The 24,679-nt window shown below is 38.9% G+C and overlaps 1 protein-coding gene across 16 annotated transcripts in view; it reads left to right on the plus strand.

Annotated features, from left to right (window-relative positions):
• The window catches only part of ABCG2 (ATP binding cassette subfamily G member 2), a 127,705-nt gene that overhangs the window by 76,610 nt on the left and 26,416 nt on the right, over window positions 1-24,679 (plus strand). For 7 of the 16 annotated variants that reach the window (XM_024993312.2, XM_024993315.2, XM_024993314.2 and 4 more), the window contains 6 exons: window positions 6,183-6,401; window positions 13,637-13,696; window positions 14,567-14,681; window positions 15,494-15,646; window positions 18,276-18,433; window positions 23,428-23,532. In XM_024993312.2, coding sequence (XP_024849080.1) covers window positions 6,193-6,401; window positions 13,637-13,696; window positions 14,567-14,681; window positions 15,494-15,646; window positions 18,276-18,433; window positions 23,428-23,532 — 800 coding nt within the window. In that variant the 5' untranslated portion in view covers window positions 6,183-6,192. 16 annotated transcript variants of the gene reach the window in all.

The raw sequence follows: 24,679 nt of genomic DNA on the forward strand, positions 1-24,679 counted from the left end.
AAATATTCACCAGCTATATTTCAAGTGCTGAGTAGCAGCCATATGTGTCTGGTGGACAGCACTATTTTATTATCCCTATGCGTATTAATAAAGAACATGGAAAGGAGCACAGGCACTTTTCCATCTGACCTCTGATTATCTTGAACTCAAGAGAATCACTTCTTGGGCCTCATTTACAGCCTTTTTACACATAAGAAACCAGATTACCATCTATGAGATCAGTGGTTGTGTAACTTGTGAGAATGAAGGGAATTGGTAATTTTATTTTGTGTGTGTGTGGGGGGGGGGGGGTGGGGGCGGGGGCCTGTGCTGCTAAGCATGAAGGATCTTAATTCCCTAACCAGGGATTGAATCCATGCCTCCTGCAGTGGAAGCACAAAGTCCTAACCACTGTACCATCAGGGAATTCCAGGGAGTTGGTAATTTTTATCTTGTCAAGTTATATATCTCTTAGCTGGTGCTCCCTAATCTCCACTATTTTAAACATATCCTCAGCACTCAGTCCTTGATAAATCCTTCTCTTAGCTATAGAGGAGGGGAGAAAAAAGTTTTCATTACCAGGCCCATTCCTGTGTCTCACTGTTAGCGTGTCTCACTGTTTTTCTGCAGTAGCCTCCTAACGCCCTTGCTTCCACACTTGTCTCACAGTAGCAGCTACAGTGATTTTTAAAAAACAGTTAAGATCATGAGCCTTTCCTGCTTGAACGGCCTCAGCGGCTTCTCTTGGACTATACAGACCTTCCGCAATGGTATTTCTTCCTGTCTGTCTGTCTGACCTCGTTCTTTGTGCCGCCCTCCCCAGATCACTCTGCTGCAGCGCTGTGGGGGCCTTGAGTGCCAGATCGTTTCCTTGACCTGAAGACATCAGCCCTCTGACTCCAACGCTGCAGTGCCGATGTCAACACTGGATGTTTGCTCCAGGGTGGAACTGTTAGATGAGAGATGATGTGAAAACCCATTGATGGATAGAGGACTCTTTAAACTTCAGGGATTTATTGTGGAAGTTACAGCTCAGATTTTGAGTTCCTTTTCTAACAATGTTCAAAACTATCCAGCTTCTATTTCTGTTTGTTCATAAGTTTTGTAGCAGTCACCTGACAGTGACCCAAGAAGCCTAATTCCTTGTCAGGGTAGCGAGGTCTGGGCGTCACAGTAAATAGCTGAAGAAGGTGTGTTTACCCAGCATGTCCTCTTGGCTATGAGGCAGAGTGTCACTTTTGCTATTATTATCCCTAGGGGAAAAAAAAGTAAGAAGAAGGCCTGAACTCTTGACCTGAGGCTGCTCTGGCTTCTACCAGCAGGTGCAATATTTCCAGCTATGGACAGCTGTCTGGCTGAGGACTTTAGAACTGAACTCTACTTTTATTACCTGTGTGCAATTTCTATTGACTTATGTACTCTGTTTATAGTAGACTGTCTGATTAAGAGTATGATAAAGAGTAAGATAGAGAAAAATGGTATTTTTTTTTTTTTAAGCGAGTCCTATATTATTGAATTCTGCAATAGGGAGCAGAATTATATATGGTTGAGTGTGTGGGCTTCAAAGGCAGCAGGCCTATTTTGGCTTTTTTTTTTTCAATTAACTAATTTATTTTAATTGGAGGATAATTACTTTATAGTATTATGATGGCTTTTTTCATATATCAACCTGAATCGGCTACAGGTATATGTGTCGCCCCCATCCTGATCCCTCCTCCCACCTCCCTCCCCACCCTATCCCTCTGGGTTGTCCCAGAGCACTGGCTTTGGGTGCCTGGCTTCATGCGTTGAACTTGCACTGGTCATCTGTTTTACATATGGTAATGTACTTGCTTCAATGCTATTCTCTTAAATCATCCCACTCTTGCCTTCTCCCACTGAGTCTAAAAGTCCATTCAAAAGTGGTAGTTTTAATGCAAGTTATCATTCTTATAATAGATATACCAGTGTCTATGGAAGAAGACTTTCCAAAAAAGTAAAAATGTACCTCATTAGTTAGAAAACAAGAAGAAGAGAGGAAAGGTGACAAAGGTAGACACAGGTAGAAAAGAGATAGCTGGGAAGGGGGAAAGAATCTCGTTATTCAAAGCCGCTCAGTCATGTATGGAAGACTGTTCCAGCTGGTGAAAAGATAATCAGGCCGGTTAACAGGGCAGGCTGGTTCAGGCGAGTTGTATGAAGCCATTTGGATGCTGCTTTTATTTTTCAAGTCTTTGAAGTGGGTCTCAGATTCAGAAAACGATTTAGCACATGCTCTGGAAGCTGAACTAAACTGGAAGCAAGGAAGCAGCAACAAGGGGGGAAGTTGATTTTTGTCATAGGGAAATCTAGATGTGGTGTATATATATATATCTGTAGGGAAAGATTAATGTTTACTTAGAGACAGTTACTTTCAGTGATTCCTCTATAAACCCAGGATACTGGGATAAACCCAGTATCTGGATAAACCCAGTATACTGTATACAGTATACCCAGGATACTGTATAAACTGGAGACTTGAGTACTTGAGGTTAATATGGTGCTGAGATGTGTGTTTTTAAAATTTTGTTATCATTCCTATAAGTTTTTTGTTTCATCTTAGAGTAATATATTGTTTCATATTGGTGTTAGAAATAAGTTTGGTTTTTGGTATAATGTGCTTCAGCTGGATGGTGTACTTCAGTTATGCCTGCTCATCTCTTGATTTGTGACACATGAATTACTAAGACCCTGTACTAAGCATCTCCTATTCCTAAGCACCTCCTAGCAATGTGAATTACTAACTTAATCCTATCACAGTGAAGACGAACTCAGTATGCACATACTTCTAGAATTGTGATTGTATTTATCTGTTCTCTATCTTGGATGGATGGATGGGTATGGATGATCTTTCTTGGGTACTATAGTTCCAGTTGGTGCCTTTTATTAACAGAAAATCTCACAAAGATTTTGTATTAATGTTTGTCTTGAGCCAATGGCCTATTTAAATTTAGGTGGGATGTTATTTGATTCTCTTAATGAGCCTTGTGGAATAGGAAATGACAACCCACTTTGGTATTCTTGACTGGAAAATTCTATGGGCAGAGGAGCCTGGCAGGCTACATTCCACGGGTCGCAAAGAGTTGGACAGACTGACCACACACACACACACACACACACACACACACAGAGCCTTGGGAGATTGTTAGAAAGTGTCCTTACGCACACACGCACACACACACACAGCCTTGGGAGAGTGTTAGAAAGTGTCCTTGGAGCCTGAACATCAAATGGGGAATGGCAAGAGAAGCAATTGCTCGTGTCAGGCTAGTATAGTTTGGCTTTTGAAGACATGGGGGATGGCTTAAGAAGTTTACAAAGTCGATATGCAAGGTCTCTATAGTTATTTGCACCTTGAGCCTTCTCTTTCACTGCTTTCAGAGAGTAGGGCTTGAGCTAGTTATTACCATTCATTGTGCTCACAGATTAAAACTAGGCTCTTTTAATTTTCTGGGTGCCAGTCTATAAGTGGTTTCCTACTTTTGCAGTTTCCAAAGTGGAATATGTTTTAAATGTGATAACAATAGAGCAGTTTCCGGCTATAGGAAGAATTACAGATTATTTTGATTTGGGGGAAGTTCTACTATGATATGCTCAGGTGTGTGTGGTTTTCTTATGCATATCCTGTCTTGGTGTTCCTGGAGCTCCTTCAGTCTGTGGCTTGATACCTTCAGTTTTGGAAAATGTTTGGCCAATATTTCTTCAAACACTGATTCTGCTTCATTTTTATTTTCTCTTTTTCAGGTCTCCAGTTACTTGTATGCCAGATCTTTTTCATCACATTTCATATGTTTCTTAGCTCTTTTATGTAGTTAAAAAAAAAAAAGCTACTTCTTCATTCTCTTCAGTCTGAAGTTTTTTGTTTCTTTTCCATGCTGATAATTTTCATACACTCTTCAATCTGGATGTTTTCCACATGGAAGTCTGTCAGTTCACTAATTCTTTCCCAGTCTGTATCTAAACTGCTATTAAACTCATCTACTGATTTTTTAAAAACTATTGATTAGTTCTTTGGTGATAGCCTATCTTTTCATTTATTTTCTTAGACATATTACTCAGTTATTTTAACGCAGATGTCTGATGACTCCAACGTGCAATACTTATGGGTCTACTTCTATTTTCTTGTTTTGGAACATTAGGTCTTATTTTCTGGCGTGCTTGGTAATTTTTTATTGAAAATTTGGATGATGATGACTTTGGAATAGATTTAAATTTCTTTTAGCAAAATATGAGTGGATCACATTGCTTGAGTAAAGGCTGGTCTGCTTCTAGGTTGCTCATATTTCCAGGTCATAGCCCTACTGGTACGATCTCAAAAACTTGGGGTTTTCAACTGGTAAACTCACAGCTCCAAACTTTGTCTCCCTGTTAATGAGCTGCTACTGCTGCTAAGTCACGTCAGTTGTGTCTGACTCTGCGACCCCATAGACGGCAGCCCACCAGGCTCCTCCATCCCTGGGATTCTCCAGGCAAGAACACTGGAGTGGGCTGCCATTTCCTTCTCCAATGCATGAAAGTGGAAAGTGAAAGTGAAGTCGCTCAGTCGTGTCTGACTCTTAGTGATCCCATGGACTGCAGCCTACCAGGCTCCTCCATCCATGGGAGTTTCCAGGCAAGAGTACTGGAGTGGGTGGCCAGTGCCTTCTCCGCCTATTAATGAGATGCTACTTAAATATATTCATTCAGCTTTTGAGCAGCTCTTTCTGCCTGGTTTTTCTGGGTTTTGCCCCATGTATGTGTAATTTGCCTCAAGAATGCTGGGCATGGAATGCTTCATCTTTTCTCTTTTCCAGAATTTTAGATACTTAAGTCCTGGCTGCTTTGGTTACACCCATCAGAAAACATTCTTCAAAGAGCTGCATCTTGTATTTTGTCTGCTTCTACAGTTGTCCTTAGGAGGATGATTGGTTTGGACAAGCTACTCTACAGTAGCCAGAGAGAAAGTTCTTCATTGATTACTTTGATTTTTAAGAATTAAAACCAAGTTTATGGAAGTTTCATTTTTCAAAGCTATTGCACAAGCTGTTAAGTTCACCTTAAGATCCTACTCTAAATCCTTATAAAGGGGCCTTTTCTAACTTGTTAAATGAAATATTTTAAACTTCATTTATAAATTTAATACTCACTTGTTGTTTTAAATTCTTTAACTACTTAACTCTTGGTTTGATCTTCTCAATCATTTTTATACATAATTCTAAACCTTCCTAGAATTTATATGTTGTCCATTAAGAAAATGAGTTTATCATTCCAAACAATTTTGGAGTTTGTCTTCTTAGTTGATTAAAGGAACATAGCAACCAGAGATGTAAAGTCAGGAGCTTTAAATTCAAAGAAATGTCTCTTGTCACTGACTGCTTGGCCACCCCCCTTTTTGTAATATCTATGTCATACACTCAAATAAGAATGGAGTGATGGTGATCATGTAGCCTGTCCCTGATCTTGAGTCATATTAATAATATATTTTTTAAGTCAGCTCTAACTCCCATTTATCTTTTGCTGTTTCATGAGTTTTGAGTAATTTTCATACTCTCCCTATTTACTTGTTAGATGTTTAATTGACATCTAATTGGAGTTTATATATTCGGAGTTGTGTCTGCCTCCCTAATGTAGGTTCCAAGCTTGTTATTGTTGTTGTGATATGGCCTATTCATTGGAAATGGAGCTGCTTATTGCATTGAAGTTTAAAATGGACTTGTTTTAAAATTTTAAAAATACATTTAATTGTATTAAATATAGCCAAACTATTTTTACTTAAACATGTTATCAATATAAAATGACCAATAAGGCATTTTACATTAAACTTTTTTTGATCTCTAAAATTTTTAACAAATTGAAATAATTGACATAATAACATTAGTTTCAGGTGTACAACATAATGACATAATATTTGTATATTTTGTGAAGTGATCACCAAAATAAACCTACTTAATATCCATCACACACAAAAGTCACACATTTTTTTCTTCTTATGGTGAGGACTTTTAAGATCTCTCTTGGCTACTTTCAAATATACAATACAGTATTATTACCTATAGTTACTGTGCCACACATTATATCCCCAGGTCTTATTTATTTTATAACTGGAAGTTTGTACCAAAGCAGTTTTGTTTTAAGTGTATTGTTAACTACTGTTTACAGTCTCATTTACCTGGACTATCAACTTATTGTTGCTTTTCCCTCCACAGGAAGGCGGAAATGCTCAAAATGTCTTCCAATAGTTACGAGGTTTCTATCCCAATGTCAAAAAAACTCAACGGCATTCCAGAGACAACCTCTAAGGACCTGCAGACATTAACTGAAGGAGCTGTGTTAAGTTTTCATAACATCTGCTATCGAGTAAAAGTGAAGACTGGCTTTCTACTTTGTCGGAAAACAATTGAGAAAGAAATACTAGCAAATATCAAGTATGTGCTTGAACTTTTATTTAAGTAGGTTCATTGACATGCAGATTTTGGCAGGTTTTGCTTATTGCACATAAAGGTGTGCGAGTCTATACAGATATATAGACACATGCTTTCATTTCATTTGACTAAACTAGCAGTGAAAGGGTTGGATCACATGTTAAGTATATATAAATATAAGACTATAAACTAAGTCTAAGATAGAAACTATACTTAGCTTAGGTTATGCAGTTGAAGTCCAAAGTGATAAGAGAATTTAGGATCCAAATTAATATTTAATTATAGTTTAGAATCCAAGTTAATACAAAACTTTGATTCTTCATTCTCTTCATCCAGCAACTAATGCATTAAATGGTGGCAAAGTGGGCAATAGAGTAGGAAGAAAATGAGCACTTAGTATCTACTGGGTCCCAAGATATCTTTTTCATATATCATAGCCTTTAGGGTTTTACTGTTTTTCTGAATTCTAGAAAATATGAGCTGGATTCTTCCTCTCTGTGGAGTGGAAAGTGCATCTGGGTTTGCTTAGATAGCACAGCCTATGTGTTTTGTTAATTTTTTGTTTAATAGGGGAATAATTATTCCTAGATAAAGCAAACAGCTTTTTCTGGCTTTCTAAGACTGGAGGAATGGTTTATTAAGAACCCTTTGGCCAGGTACGGCTACAAACCTGTATGGAATCAGATGCTTCTCACGTTTTCTTAGTGCGTTATATGCGACTGTGGTCTTTTCTATTACTGGCAGCCGACTGCTTCCAGAGGGCTAGAAAATGACAAATAGGGGAGAGAATTTAGGGATGTGGGTTGGGAAAAAACATGAGGGATCTAAAATTGATTAGGTTGCCAGAAGGCAATAAATTTTTCTCTATGCAATAACACAGATTATACCACCTTCTTATGTTGAGAAACTCTGTGTATCGGGAGAGGAATAATTGATGAAAAGCTTTTATCTTCTGTTCCATATCTAGACTAGCGTTGACCGACCTTTCTGTAAAGCTTACTTTTTTTTTTTTTGGTAGAGCATAATAATCAAGAAAAAAGCTGGTCACTTCAGATTTTGTGCTGATAAGTGAAAGGTAACAAATGATTTGAATATGTACAGGTTGGTAAAATATACACTGCTCCAGGGTACATTTACCTTGCTTATGCTTTAAAGGTAGTAAATTAGTAACTTGATATACTAAAAGCGTCATCTGCTCAAGCCTTTATAATGTTTTTATGGTTCAGTGGTGTGCATTTTAGCAACAGATGAGTTCATCCTTACATGCATTCCTAGGTTCATAAAAACTCAGTCAAATCTTGTAATCATTTCAAATTTTACAGTTAAACGGATACAAGGTTGTTTTTGTTTTTTTCTTGCTTGCTCACACTACTGGTTTAGGCAGTAGTGTCTTTTATGTTCTCCCTATCTGCTGGCTTCAACTAAGTAGAGTTTCTGGGATGTGGAAAAGGGTGCTCTGATTTATCTCATATTTGATTCATGTTTGATAGCACCATCAGCATTCAAAATAGTAACTGTGTTCCAGAAAAGCTGATGAGGATCTTGATTTTTTGTTTTTCCTTTGGACATTTTATAATCTCACCTGTAGAATCAATATAGACTCTCATTTCCCTCTGGGGGAGAAGATGCTAAAATAAAATCTGACTGTATGAATTCAAAAAGATGAGATTTTACTTCCTTATAAAAATCTTCCTGCTTAGTTTTTCTCCATACCCAGCAGCTGAACTTTTTTCTCACCAAAGCTGAAGATTTCTAGAAAAAGTGATCCATTCCAATGGCTGTGTGGCTATCTTATGTTCAGGGAAATCCATTATACTATTTGGGAATTTTTTAAATTAATAATTTATTGTGAGATCATTTCAAGTTTAAACCTTGTGGAATATAGCCCTCTCACCCAGATTCCCAGCTGTGAATATTTCACTGCATTTGTTCATCACTTTGTTTCTTTATCTACCCATTGTCACTAATACTTTTCTAAACCACTTGAGAGCCAGCGGTCTGTATGATGCTCCAGTATTCCTAACTCCTCCAATGTATATTTTCTAGAAATAGTGACCCTCTCTTAGATAAACACAGGTCATTGTCTATAATAAGCTCAGGGGAAGTGTAGCTTCATAATGAATGCAGTGATGGTTCTTATGGAGCCTTGGTAAACCATGCTCTTCACATGGTTGACTGGCCACCAACCATATCATGTCTCTTCAGTCTCATCCAAGCTGGTTTATTCCTGTCCCGCCCCTTAATCTTGGTCATCTGATTATGTTAATGTCTCCCAGCCTTCTTTACCATATGTCACCGTTTTCCCCTTTGTAATTGACAAATTTTACGAGAGAGATACTCTGACATTATTCCAAAATTCTATTTCTCATTAAACTTCAACCCACCAGCTCTAGCCCCCATTGATGGCCCCTGCCTGTATCAGCAGGAACAATCTGCTTTGGTAGTTAATTATTCTATATTTACCAAAATGTGACTTTCTGTTTTCATCCATCTCTTCTATATGTATTAGTTTGCATTCTAGTAAAAGGAAGAACTTCATTCACCATCTCTTATATTTGTATTTGTATAAATATAGACCCATAGATTTGTATTTTATTCAATAGCATTCAATAGTAGTGCACTCGGAGAAGGCAATGGCACCCCACTCCAGTTCTCTTGCCTGGAAAATCCCATGGATGGAGGAGCCTGGAAGGCTGCAGTCCATGGGGTCACTGAGGGTCGGACACTACTGAGCGACTTCACTTTCACTTTCCACTTTCATGCATTGGAGAAGGAAATGGCAACCCACTCCAGTGTTCTTGCCTGGAGAATCCCAGGGACGGGGGAGCCTGGTGGGCTGCCGTCTATGGGGTCACAGAAAGTCGGACACGACTGAAGTGACTTAGCAGCAGCAATAGTAGTGCACTATTGTCATTATTTGTCTTGATACTCTTATTGTTCCTAATTTGGTCAGTGAGAAACTTTCATGGTAGGCTCTGTATTTTTTTAACTCATTCTTTTGACATATTCTCATTCTTTGAATATTTTGTTGGATAGCAAGAGGTTTCAGACTCATTGTGTACTTAACTTGTGTCAGACCTGGAAGCAGCTGATGTTCCTTTTTGTGGAGAATGGAAATAATTATACACCAAGATCTGGGTGCTTGGAATGTTTATTGCTATTAGGGTTTAGACTTCTTATAGCTTTTAGACTTCTTAGTGGACAGACCCAGGGAACATATGTATGTTTCAGTATATGCACATGTGTGCTTATACATATATCTAAAACTTTCTACATCTGTGTATGTAGATTAAAACCCATGACTTCTCATTATTACGTTCTCCAATTTTTATCTAATACTCCAATGTTCTTTCCACATACCCATGTTTGTGAAACATCATTTCAGAATGTGACAAGCCTGGTTCTCATTGTCTTTGAGTTACCTATTGGTTTACTCAATCAATATTCTTATTCTTCAGTATAAGGAGACTCCTGCACCTTCACCTGTTGCTCCTCTTCCTCCCACCTCCCTTTGCAGCCTATGTTCTTGGATACTGGCATTGCTGTACATCTACCCTCTTTCATCACCTTCCTACTGAGAAGGGAAGTGGAAGTCTAATAGAAATGACTGATATATTTGAACATCAAATAACAAATAGGGAATATAACTAAGTTTTTTCCCAATCAGACAAAACCTATTTTTCATAAACTTTTCCTACTTCTTTTTAAAAAAATATTTATTTATTTGACTGTATTGGGTCTTAGTTGTGTCATGCAGGATCTTTCATTGTGATGTGCAGGCTTTCTAGTTGTGTGGGCTTAGTTGCTCTGCAGCATGTGGGATCTTGGTTCCTTGACCAGGGATTGAACCCACGTCTCTTGCATTGCGAAGCAGATTCTTAACCTCTGGACTATCAGGGAAGTCCCTTTCCTATTTCTTGACATTAGTTTTTATTGAAAATATTTCTTTTGATTTTCCTATAAGTAATTGTCATTTATGGAAATGTGGAGACTCATTTATTCAACAAATGTCCAATATCTACTATGTACTTGACATTGTGCAAGATGCTAGTGACAGATGTGTCCTCTGTCCTCAGAAACCTTTTATTCTGATGGGGGACTCAGACAACTAGCATACCTCACTGTGTCATTCTATTGTAATTGAAGGGTTAGAAGACACTGTGGATATCACTAACCCTAAATCAGAGGTTTGGAGGTGTGGAGAGAGAAAAGGTGAAAATTGTATATGTGCACACTCATGTGTGAGTGTGTGTGTGTGTGTGTGGGTAGAGGATGGAGAAAGGTCATGTTCCAGGCAGTGGGAATGGCATTGACTACAACCCAACACCAAAGGATTAACCCATTACCCACTAAAAAGTAATACATGTGATGTGAATCTTTTAGCTAGGTTTCATTTCATGTATCAGTATTTAGGTGGTCTACCCATTGTAAACCACTGTCCTACATGCTTTGGGGGTGGGGGATAGGACAAGGTGACATAATTCTTGTTGGCAAAGTTTTACGGTATAAAGAGGGGAACTTTCCTGCATATAAATGCTGTGAAGCAGTACCTAAGGGGGGGAATTGGTTTTGAGGGATGACAGTAGGGCAGAGGGCAGGGTGGGGAAACAAGGGAAGTTTAGACCATAGACTACTTTATGGGCCATCCATCTGTGTTGCAACTATTCATCTCTGTTGTTGTAGCATGAAAGCAGCTATAGATAACATGTACATGAATGAATGTACTCTGTTCCAGTAACACTTCATTTATGGAAGCAGAAGACAAGTGACCAGCTGTACTAGAATGTAAATTCCACTCAGACTAGGACATTGATTCTCAACTTTGACCTGTGTCCTAGAAGAGTATCTTGTTATACACAGTAGACACTGGATAACTGTGTTGAATGAATGAAGGGAGAATTAGCCACTGCTCCACACTGGAACTGTTGCAGTTGTGATTGTCTGCTATTGTTGTCTCCAAGAACCTGTAAAATTCTCTCTTAGAATGTTTATATTCAGTTCAGAATTAATTATTTCAGATTGCTTGATCTTAATTTGAGGAGATATTTTTAAAACCTGGAAAGATTTTCTGACAATTAAATCTTTTTCTTTTTTAATTTATTTATTTGGCTTCACTGATCTTAGTTGCAGCATGTGGGATCTAGTTCCCTGATCAGGAATTGAACTGCCCCTTGCATTGAGAACATAGGGTCTTAGCCACTGGACCACCAGGGAAGTCTTAACAATGATGTCTTAATGAATAACAAGCTTATATCGGGTACATTAAGAGCTATTGATAAATGCATCTTGAAAGTTCACTCAACCATTAGTATGTCTTTTACATCTGTGGGGAAAGGTCACTGAAAAAATAAGAGATTTTTCTGTTTTACAGTTTGTTCCTGGTTTACCTAACTCATTTATTTGCCAGTGTTTCAGCTGATGAGCAAAGTGAAACATACTTGTCATCCTAGTACCAGCCATTTCACAGTTTTGACGTTGCAAGCTCAAAAGTCAATAAATGCTGAGGTCCTCTTGATTGGAAGCACTGAGGCACATTGTAAAGTTTATCGCTCACAACACTTGTGTAATCAAATAATTTGTTTCTGTGAAAATATGTGTGAATGGAATACCCTTTGGTTTTGGAACTTCCACTTGGAATAGATGCCATTTTCTCTGTGGAATAAATTTTGACTTGCCTACCAGTTTCAAAGAGAGATTGGCCTTAGTCATCAGAGTTGTGAAAGGGCTTCACAGGCCTCTTATTTCATCATGCCTTTATAACTGTGGAGGCCTTGCCCTTAATTCTTCTTTCTCCCATTCATCGTCTTTAACCATTCTACTGGCAACCTCTAGGATAAAAACCAAAATATTCATCCTCTTCTTGTGACTCAGAACCGTCAACACTACCTTAATTTTTTCCTCCCTCCTGCTTTCTGTCTGAATATTGACTACCCTCAAACATCTGCCTTGTCTGTTTGGAACATGCTGTGTGTACACCATCTCTGTATATCCTTAAAGGGTATCTACTATAGGAAGTGGCATCCACCATTTATTAAAATTGGAGGATAGTTGCTTAACGATGTTGTGGTGGTCTCTGCCATGTATCAAAACAAATCAGTATACTTATATATATACACACACACACACACACACACACACACACAGATGCTGTGCTTAGTCACTCAGTTGTGTCTAACTCTTTGCGACCTCGTGGACTGTAGCTGCCATGCTACAGTGGGGCATGGGGATGGGGATTCTCCAGGCAAGAATACTGGAGTGGGTTGCCATGCCCTCCTCCAGGGGATCTTGCCAACTCAGGGATCAAACCCAGATCTCCCACATTGCAGGCAGATTCTTTATCATCTGAGCCACCAGGAAAGCCCAAGAATACTGGAGTGGGTAGCCTATATCTTCTCCAGGGGATCTTCCCAACCCAGGGATCGAATCCAGGTCTCCCGCATTGCAGGCAGATTCTTTACCATTTGAGCCACCAGAAAATATATATATATATATATATATATATATATATATGTATCTCGTCCCACCACTTCTAAACTAAGAAATAAGTATAAATTTCTACTTATACTTTACAAGAAAGAAAATGATATATCTTGAGGGTATATATTTTACTTTTCTAATTTGATTAAGAATTTTGTAAGGGTTTAGAACTGGTGATATTTTCTTTTTAACCCCCTTGAGGTGCTTTATTCCAGCCATTGAATTTCATTGCAGGTTTACTGCTTCTTTGTCTGACTAGATTTGAGCAATGAAGACACTACTACTGATGATTCTAGGAATCCACTGACATTAATTGTGTAGAACTTGACAAGGTAGTGAGTCACATGATGTGAAGATAATGATCGTCAAGCGTCACTCAAGACTTATTATGCACTTTATTTTACACTGTGAAAGGAGAGTAAGTGTAACAGAGACGCTTCACCAACATCTGTTACGTCAGGGAACTTTGAAAGTTCTTGTGTCCTTTTCTAAAAATATTTAAATGGTGTAGAGAATAAGTGAAAGGAGTTTAGAGGAGCCCAAGTCATTTTTATTCTAAGTCCTGACTAGTGATTAACATTCTTTGTTGTTTGCTAGATTTTTATTACTCAACAATTCAGTTTCTCCTTCCTTTAAGAGTTGATTTGTGCTTTTTTTTCTATCATTTTATCAACCTTCATTGAGTGTATTAAATACAAACCCTAAATTATAGAACTGGCTTTAAACTGGGTCAGTAACTGGATATATTTCTGCATTTACAGTGGAGTCATGAAACCTGGCCTCAATGCCATTCTGGGACCCACAGGTGGAGGCAAATCTTCGTGAGTATAACAGTATAAGTAAGCTTTTTCTTTGTAGTTTTCATGTGTGGTTTTTAAAAAACTGAATTATAGTCAACATAAATATTATGTTAGTTTCATGTGTCAAATATAGAGATTTGACATTTGCATTCATCAAATGATCACCATCATAAGTCAGGCCGTCTGTCCCCGTATAAAGTTACTACAGTATTATTGACCCTATTCCTTATATTGTGTGTTACATCCCTGTGGCTTATTTATTTTATGACTGGAGGTTTGTACCTCTCAAATCTCCTTCACCTATTCCCCACCCCCAGTTTTAAGGTGCTTTTAAAGAACACTTTCGTATGAGCAGGTGTCTGTTTGTTGCACATTTTCTGCATGTCTGGTTTGGTATTGGTTGCTACGGATAAGGTGCAGTTGTGCTGGCTTGTGATTGTGTCCTGAGGAAGTCTTATTAGGTGAGCTTTACTAATAGGACACTAACAAGACTCGATAAGGTGATTGACATACAGCTGTCAGCTATGACTTGAGCTATGGAGTGGAAAAGGAAGGGGATAAAATTGAAAGTGGGGAGAGGAGCCAATGGCATAGTGAAGGCTTATATCTTAAGCAAAGGATCACATTGCCTGCCTGGAGACCCCCAAGGTCAGACAACCAAGGGGGCAGTTTGGGTGGTCTGTGCTGGATCAGGTAAGGGAGCTTTACTTTCATATTTTGGGGCATTATTATAGCATATAATTTTTAAAAAGAAGGTAAGATTTACAATATATGTATATAATTTTAGTTAAACCATGTAATTTCTTGATCTGTTAATTTGGATTCAAATTAGCTAAGAGGTAAAGCCTGATTTGGGGGGGAAAAAAAGCAATAACGTATGTCTTTTTATAGGTTGTTAGATATCTTAGCTGCAAGGAAGGATCCACATGGATTATCTGGAGATGTTTTGATCAATGGAGCACCTCGACCTGCCAATTTTAAATGTAACTCAGGTTATGTGGTACAAGTAAGTATTTGTGACTTTACCTATTAGATTTCTTCTGATTTTTCATATGGGCAAGTGCCTTGGCTGATAGTTGAGTGTGCTTCCAATTGACTATATGACATAATCATAGAAACAACTTTTCTTTATACCCGCTTTTCATAATATCCTATAAGATTCAGAATCGTATTAAATGAAAAGAAAGTCTGGAATATGACCCTTGTAAGGGCAGTAGTATCAACTCTTATTATCATATCATTTCTAAAATACATTACTATTTTACTTTTTTTGCCTTACCCTCACCTCTCTCCTTCCCCTAGCTCAGAACAGTGTTATATAATCCTTGTGTAAAGCATTCTATAAATGTCTGCCAGTAATAATCATAATGACCTGTGTTCTCTCTTGGTATACAGGTTAGAAATGAAAATTAATCCATCAGGCTATGCAGCTGTCTGAACATGGAATTATTGTAATTTGTTTAATTGCAAGTTCATTATTGGGGCTTCCCAGGTGGCACAGTGGTAAACAATCCACCTGCCAATGCAGGAGATGCAAAACATGTGGGTTCCATTCCTGGGTCAGGAAGATTCCCTGGAGAGGAGAATGGCAACCCACTCCAATATTTTTGCCTGGCGTATCCCATGGACAGAGGACCCTGGCAGGCTACAGTCCATAGAATTGCAAAGAGTGGGACATGACTGAGCACACAACACACACAAGTTCATTATTAGCTAGAACTTGGGTATCTTATTTTTGTGGATAAGTTAGATATACTACAGAGTGATGGTATTAGAAAAGACCTGATATATCTTGTTAAAATGCCATTTTTCTTTAAGGATGATGTTGTGATGGGAACTCTGACAGTGAGAGAAAACTTACAGTTCTCAGCAGCCCTTCGGCTTCCAACAACTATGACAAGTTACGAAAAAAATGAACGGATTAACAAGGTTATTCAAGAGTTAGGTCTGGATAAAGTGGCAGATTCCAAGGTAATGTGGAAAAAACTGATAATATCATAGTCAGCAAATAGGACCTCACCTGTGTGGATAGTATGACTTACTCAGAGATTTTCTATAATATGTATGGTCAAGAGTGGCTGCTTTCTGAAGCCATGAGAAAAGTGACTGGTTACCTAACATGAAGATGGAAGTTAACAGGTTAAAAAAAACTGAAGGTGATTAACTCTGGGGCAGCAAGTGTGGCAATGTGTTCTAGTATGTGGAAGTGTTCTTTGCTGTGAGCAGGTGACCCTTTCTGTGACTGCAGCTCTTGATCCTGTCCCACCTCCGGTTGGTTGGTTGTCGCGTCTCATTCAGTGTCTTCCCGCTAACTTTCCTTCTTCCTGTTTTCTTTTCCTCTTGTAGTTGTTCTTCTTCTGCTCTTCCATGAGGCTTTCTTCCATTGCTTTTGAGAATTATATTTCTGGAATTCATAAATGATGAAAATTCAAGGATTCAGTGTGTTTCACTTTGCTGTCAGTTGGTTTCCAAAATTATATTCAGTCAAACTAGGGATTTATTTGTAGTTTATGTAGCTTCCAACTTGTTTTTCTGAAGTCTTTCTTTTGACATTTTTGTCTCCCATTCCTCCCTCCCTCACTTCCCCTCTCCCTTTCTTCTACAGTATCTACTTACAGATTGTTACATGCTGGTCTATTTTAGGCTTTAGATATAACAGCTGTAGGCAGGAGAGTAAAGTAACTCCTTTTGTGAGTTATGCAAGTTTGGAAAGGAGAATTGAGATAAATGAGTAACCTTTATGGTTAATGACTAGGTATAAAAAGATTTTCTGGAAAACATCTGTATCTTTTGGTGAAGATGAGTTTTTCAGCTTGTGATGGCTCTAGTTTAGTCCCCTTGTGGTAGAGGTAACAAAGAATGGAGATATTTTGCTGGCTGCTGTTTCAGATGATACTTTCTGACATTATTTAATGTAAAGTATATTTTGCTGTATTTTTTTTGGAAAAATAACTCTGAGATGCCACCATATTCCACTAAATTCATTTTGAGAGTGATTGGATTTCCTTTGTATTAGCTCTGTCTATTTGATATTGTCTTTCCAATAAAGTGTTTACCATTCTTGACCTTTAAGTAAAAGTTCTCTACCAATAGGCAGTCATTACCCATTCCTTGCATGGATTTCCAAGGAAAATAAGCTGAAACAGTTTGTTGACTTAGAATTTATTTATCTAATTAATTGAAATACTTCACTTAATGTTTTGAGTTTTTATGAAATTTTAAGCATGACAAATGTAGAGAGAATAGTCTGATTACTTAGTTGTTACTGAGTCCAAGTTTGTATAGCTCACCATGTGACAGACCAGTAAATTGAGAGATGAATTGTTGGGTCAAAGAAAAGTGACTTTATTTGAAAAGTCAGCAGACTGAGAAGATAGTGGATGAATGCCCTAAACAGCTATCTTACCCAAATTAGAATTAGACTTATTTTATAATAAGAGAGGAAGAGGGTGTGATTGGTTGTTGCAAACTTCTTAATGTCAGAATCTTTTGTTCTTGCAGCTGTTCATGTGGATCTGATCACAATGTTCCTATAAACCTCTAATAAGACAAATGTTATTCTCTGTTATGCAACTTTCTGTCTCTGTATGAATGGAAAAGTCTAATCATTCTGACCTTTAAAGGTTAGATCCTGGAGAATGGGCTATCCTGTATGGACTATAAGCCACATTCATTCACGTTTCCTCATTTTTCTCCAAAATGTCTGTTACAGGTCAGTTGTTAGAGGATCCAATCATGGGCATGAGTAGCACTTGATTATTATCTTTTTGAAGACTCATAAGAATTGAAGTGATAATATGATTGAACCTGACTTCATATTGAATCTATTCCTTTAGATCTAACCTGTATACTCTGTTTCCTGAGCTTAGTCATGCTGGCTCCACATCTTTTACAGAAGGATATTGATGACTATTAATATAAGAATTATTTCCTACTTCCTTTCTCCCCCAAAACCTTCCTGGTCCCCCACCACACAGTAACGCTGACTGGTTGAAAAGACCCGGCCAATTGCCCTGTAGAATAGTCTACCTTCCCATGTAGAATAGCCCTATAGAATAGTCTACTCATCCAGTTGCCCTGTAGAATGAGTCAGGACTTCCTTAGTAAGTTAAGGTACAGGAGGGCTCAGTTTGATGTAAGAGGTGCTAATGTGGTATAATAGGAGGTGAACTTTCCTAGCTACCAAGCCACACTGATGACTTTATTGGGGATGGGGTGGGGGTATCAGAAGGCTATAAGAAGACTAACAATTATAGATGCTTTCAACTTCTCTGCTCCTATCTTCATCTCCCTTTTTGGTCTGTAATTTCAGACCAAATCTTTTAGTGTTCTAGCTTAACTGTCTTAAAACTAAATGTTTGGCTTGATAAGAAACATATAAAGCATAGGTTTCATATCTTACCAGTTCTGACCTGGACCTCAGTTTACTCTTCAAGTTAAAGAGAAGCCTGCCTCTTCTCCCATATCGTCATTTATTTGCTATTCTGAGAAAACAAGGATGATGTGATGAAGTAACTCTTTTAGGGCTGGAACATTTTAGGAGCTCAACAAATGATAGTGGCAGAGGATGTTATTGTTAATAATGACATTTGTGTTTTAGGTTGGAACTCAGTTTATCCGTGGTGTGTCTGGAGGAGAAAGAAAAAGGACTAGTATTGCAATGGAGCTTATTACTGATCCATCCATCTTGTTCCTGGATGAGCCCACAACTGGCTTAGATTCAAGCACAGCAAATGCTGTCCTTTTGCTCCTGAAGAGGTAAATGCCATGAGAATATTATTCTTTCACTGATCTACTGCGTGGTCACCTGCTACATACCAGGTATTTTTCTTGGTGCAAGGGATTCATCAGTAAGCACAACAGATAGAAATGTCTTCCTTGGTTGCAGGGAAAGTCAGTTAACAAATGTAAGTGTTTCATGAAAAATGAGGTGGGCTGAGAGTGTAGCAAAATATGGCTATGGTGGAATAGAGATGCTGTGTTATATATAGAATGATCAGGGAAGACCTCAACGAGGTCTTGAGCTGGGAGCAAGTGAACAAGACCTGGATATATGAGAGTAGAGAGTTCTAGTGGAAGGGACAGCCAGTGGCCCTGAGGCAGAGTGTGCCTCCTGTGTTTGGAACCCAGTAAGCTGTGGAGGGGGGTGGGTGTTACTTATTGATTACTTTGCTCAGGGTGCCTTAGCGTAGTATAACAAACTGGATGGCTTAACGTAGAAATTTAGTTCTTCACATTTTTGGAGTCTAGATGTCCAAGATCAGGCATTCAGCAGAACTGTTTATTCTGAGGTCCCTCTCCCTCAGCTTGTAGATAGCTGTCTTCTCTCTGTGTTTTTACTTCATTTTCCCTCTGTGTATCCATGTCCTGATCTCCTCTTCTTATGAGGACACTGGTCCTGATTGAATGATGACACTCATATGACCTTATTTATCATAACTGCCTCTTTATAGTAAAGAGCCTCTCTCCAAATACAGTTATATTCTGAGGTGCTAGGGGTCAGGACCTCAACATGAATTTTGAGGACACACGATTCAGTTCATAACAGTTAGAATAGGACATGAGATGGGATTGAGTGGTTGGCAGATTATATAGACTATAGATCACTCTAAGAACTATGGCTTTTAATGTCTAGGTGATGTGGCAAGCTTTCAGATAGTTGTAGAACTGAGGACCAGCAGTTATGTAGAGAAAAGCCTGTATAATTGGTCAGGGGTGAGTGGGAGGAATCCAGTCAGGAGGCTGTCTGTATTAGCACAGTTGAGGTATGATGCCAGCTTTGACTAGGATGGTAGTGGGGAGAGGGGGAGAAGTAGGTGGGTTCTATCTGTTTTCCAAATAGAGTCAACAGGATTAGCTTAGAACTGGATGTAGGGTGTGATTATTGAGAGAATAACTTCTGAGGTTTGGGGCCTGAAAAATGGAAGAATGGAGTAAAGAATGTCATTTACAGAGGGAGAAGGAAGGAGAGGGTGGGATGTATGAAGAGAGTAACATGGAAACATATACACTGCCATGTGTAAACTAGGCAGACAATGGGAATTTGCTCTATGATTCAGGGAACTCAAACTGGGGCTCGGTAACAACCTAGAGGGGTGTGATGGAGAGGGAGGTTTAAAGGGAGGGGACACAGGTATACCTATGACTGGGTCATGTTGATGTTTGGTAGACACCAACACAATATTGTAAAGCAATATTCAAGTAAAAATAAATTCATTAAAAAAAAAGAATGTCATTTACTTTTACAAAGAAGATGGGAGGAGAACCATGGTTATAGGATATACTTCAGAAGTTTTGGACATCTTTTTTAAAAAGCTTCACCCTTCCAGAACAGTTACAAGAGTAGTACCAAGTACTACCTTACCACCTTACACACTTCCCAGCCACAGAGTCCACAGCACTGATGATATTGTCACCATCCAGTCCATGAGCTCCAGTCAGACTTCCCCAGCTGCCCCAGAAGTGTCTCTTTTTTCCCTTTCTGGCTCAGGATTATCTCCAGAAACCCTTTTTTTTTGGGGGGGGGGGGTCTTTTCTAATCCTGAACAGTTCTTTATTCTTTCCCTGCCTCTCACGTCTTCACACATATTTGAGAGTACATTTCATAGGGTGACCCTCAAGGTGTATCCATCCAGTGTTTCCTCATGATCAGACTCATGCCATGAATTCTTGGCAGGGATGCTGCAGAAATGATGCTGTATTCTCAGTGATAACATCAGGCTGTGTGATTTTGACTTTTCCCATCATGGGTGATGTTCACCTTCATCAGCTGGTCATGTTGGTATCTGCTGGCTTTATATGCTATGAAATAACTATTTTCCCTTTGTAATTGATTAGTATTTTATTAGGGGAGATAATCAGATATTAGGCCAGTATCCTGTTCCTCATAAAATCTTCCATGCACCAGTTTTAGCCTATATTCACAATTGCCTCTATCAGCTATGAGTATGAGGGTAACCAAGTGGTGATTTTCTTTTTACATCATTCATTCAGCATGTATTCATTGGTCTTTTACTGTAAAGAAACTTTCTTCCTTCTCTGTTCATATGTTTACTCATTTTCTCCTTTTATTAAATGGGTTATAATCTGTTATTCTTACTTATCTTCATGACAAAACTCACCCTGATTTGGCCAGTGGGAGCCCCCTCAGTCTGCCTTTTGTGTCATTTTTACATGTCCCTGTCATTCTTTAAGCATTTCTTTACCTTATGGTCAGCAAGATGTTCCAGGCTCATCTTGTACTTTTTCTGCATCAGATGTTTCTTCATGGAGTCCTGGTTCCTCCCAGTTTAGCTATGATTTAAAAACCAAGATCTGATTACTTGGTGTGCTCACTGCTATGGGACTGTCGTTGCTTCTAGACCCACTTAACAGACAGACCTAGGAAATGCGTATGTGTATGTATGTAGATATAACATAGAAATACATATGTATATTTTATTTGGAAATATATTTACTATAAATATGTTATATGTATGTGTGTAATAATTTGGATAGAACTTACATGTAGAAGCATATTTGTAACTATTGCGCTATTAGTGTGTACATATTTTTTTTAAGTGGATTTATATTATTTCCAATCCTGATCTAACACTTGAGTGCTCTTTTTAGCCTTCTGCCTTTCCGTGTTTTTAAATGACTTTTCAGACAATGAGAAACTTGGCTCCCATTATCTCAGTATGTTTCCTTTCTTCCTCAGTAAACTAACTTAACTGTTCAATTTAATCAGTTTCCCGGTCACTCTGGTGGTTTCCTATGCTCACCACCTCTGGGACAATTACCGCTACTCCCCATTTTTAAAAAGCTGTTGGATACACCATCTTTATACGGCACGCCCTCCATATCATTACCTTTTTTTTTGTTCCTGTACATGGGGAATTTCTCTAGTTGCAGCAAGTGGTGGCTGCTCTTTGTTGCGGTGCACAGGCCTCTCATTGAGGTGGCTTCTCATTGTGGAGAATGGGCTCTAGAGCACCGGTTCAGTAATTGTGGCAGATGGGCTTACGTGCCTCTCGGCATGTGGGGTCTTTCTGGAGCAGGGATCGAGCTCAATGTCCCCTGCTTTGGCATGCTATTCTTAACCACTGAACTACCAGGGAAAACCCTACCTTGCTTCTTCTGATGTCCATGCCCTTGTAAGCAAGCCCCTATGCTAGAATAAGAAGAAACAGGAAGATGGAAATGTCTAAGATTTTAGACATTTTAAGTTTGAGTTATCAATTGCACATGTAAGTGAAGATGTCAAGTAACAGGTCTGGGATTCAGGTTCAGTTAGAGAATACATCCATGATATTTTTATTATCTGTAATTAATTATATTAACAGTGTTCATTAGAGAATGATGACTTCAGTTCAGTCGCTCAGTTGCAACTCTTTGCGACCTCATGGACTGCAGCTCGCCAGGCCTCCCTGTCCATCACCAACAACCAGAGTTTACTCAAACTCATGCCCATTGAGTTGGTAATGCCATCCAACCATCTCATCCTCTGTCATCCACTTCTCCTCCCACCTTCAATCTTTCCCAGCATCAGGGTCTTTTCAAATGAGTCAGCTCTTCTCATGAGGTGGCCAAAGTATTGGAGTTTCAGCTTCAACATCAGTCCTTCCAATGAACATTCAGGACTGATTTCCTTTAGGATGGACTGGTTGGATCTCCTTGCAGTCCAAGGGACTCTCAAGAGTCTTCTCCAGCACCACAGTTCAAAAGCATCAATTCTTTGGCACTCATCCTTCTTTGTAGTCCAACTGTCACATCCATACATGACTACTGGAAAAACCATAGCCTTGACTGGACAGATCTTTGTTGGCAAAGTAATGTCTCTGCTTTTTAATGTGCTGTCTAGGTTGGTTATAACTTTTCTTCCGAGGAGTAGGCGTCTTTTAATTTCATGGCTGCAGTCATCATCTGCAGTGATTTTTGGAGCCCAAAAAAATAAAGTCAGCCACTGTTTCCACTGTTTCCCCATCTATTTGCCATGAGGTGATGGGACTGGATCCCATTGTTTTCTGAATGTTGAGTTTTAAGCCAACATTTTCACTCTCCTCTTTCACTTTCATCAAGAGGCTCTTTAGTTCTTCACTTTCTGCCATAGGGGTGGTGTCATCTGCATATCTGAGATTATTGCTATTTCTCCTGGCAATCTTGATTCCAGCTTGTGTTTCTTCCAGCCCAGCGTTTCTCATGATGTACTCTGCATATAAGTTAAATAAGCACAGTGACAGTATACAGCATTGATTTATTCCTTTTCTTGTTTGGAACCAGTCTGTTGTTCCATGTCCAGTTCTAACTGTTGCTTCCTGACCTGCATATAGGTTTCTCAAAAGGCAGGTCAGGTGGTCTGGTACTCCCATCTCGTTCAGAAGTTTCCACAGTTTTTTGTGATCCACACAGTCAAAGGCTTTGACATAGTCAATAAAGCAGAAATAGATGTTTTTCTGGAACTCTCTTGCTTTTTCTGTGATCCAGCGGATGTTGGCAATTTGATCTCTGGTTCCTCTGCCTTTTCTAAAACCAGCTTGAACATCTGGAAGTTCACAGTTCAAATATTGTTGAAGCCTGGCTTGGAGAATTTTGAGCATTACTTTACTAGCATGTGAGATGAGTGCAATTGTGCAGTAGTTTGAGCATTCTTTGGCATTGCCTTTCTTTGGGATTGGAATGAAAACTGACCTTTTCCAGTTCCATGGCCACTGCTGAGTTTTCCAAATTTGCTGGCATATTGAGTGCAGCACTTACACAGCATCATCTTTCAGGATTTGGAATAGCTCAACTGGAATTCCATCACGTCCACCAGTTTTATTTGTAGTGATGCTTTCTAAGGCCAACTTGACTTCACATCCCAGGATGTCTGGCTCTAGGTGAGTGATCACACCATCATGATTATCTGGGTCATGAAGATCTTTTTTGTACAGTTCTTCTGTGTGTTCTTGCCACCTATTCTGAATATCTTCTGCTTCTGTTAGGTCTGTACCGTTTCTGTCCTTTATTAAGCCCATCTTTGCATGAAATGTCCCTTGGTATCTCTAATTTTGTTGAAGAGATCTCTAGTCTTTCCCATTCTATTGTTTCCTCTATTTCTTTGCACTGATCACTGAGGAAGGCTTTCTTATCTCTCCTTGCTATTCTTTGGAACTCTGCATTCAAATGGGTATATCTTTCCTTTTCTCCTTTGCTTTTGCTTCTCTTCTTTTCACAGCTATTTGTAAGGCCTCCTCAGACAGCCATTTTGCTTTTTTTTTTTTTTTGCAATGATGACTTAACATAGAATATCATACTGTGTTATGCTTCATTATGTTTTGGACTAGTTAGCTCACACACATCTTTCCTCACATTGGAGAGCTTTAACCTCATTTGTCTAGAGTTCCACTGTGTATACTAATCACTTGGGGTCTTATTAAAATGCAGATTCTTATTCTAGATCTCTGAATGGGAGGCCAAGGTTCTCCATTTCTAATAGGGGATACTAATACTGATACCTCAGACCACACATGGAGAACAGAGTTCTCACACCAGTCCACCTCCCTGCTTCCAATCCTTTACTGGCTCCTTAACTGTCTACTGCCTAATGAGCCAACTCTGAGTGACAGGATTCATCATGGGCCTGGTTTTCATTGCTGTCTTTTCTGCAGTCTCCAGTCCCTGCCTCTGCACATACACCTCAGCTCTGCAATGACACTGAAGTACTTGCAGTTTTTGAAGTAGATCGTGTTATGGCACATTTTGTTTGCTGTCTTCCTCTACCTTCTCTCCCTGTCAGTCCCTTTGATACACTACTTACATCAGCTTCAGATGGGTTATAGTCTCCTATTAGGCTTACAAGGCACCTTCAGCTACTTTTATTCCTCCTTGTATCAAAACGATTGGTCTTTTTGAGGTAGAACAAATTTGTATCCATGGCTAGCATAGAGTACTCAGAAAATGTTTAAATTGATGTGATTCTTCTCATACTACTAGTAATAATAGTAGTTTATTGTTTTCAGTAATAGTTTTTAAGTGGTGATTTTG

The sequence above is a fragment of the Bos taurus genome, chromosome 6 (assembly GCF_002263795.3).
Source record: "Bos taurus isolate L1 Dominette 01449 registration number 42190680 breed Hereford chromosome 6, ARS-UCD2.0, whole genome shotgun sequence".
Classification (NCBI taxonomy): Eukaryota; Metazoa; Chordata; class Mammalia; order Artiodactyla; family Bovidae; genus Bos; species Bos taurus.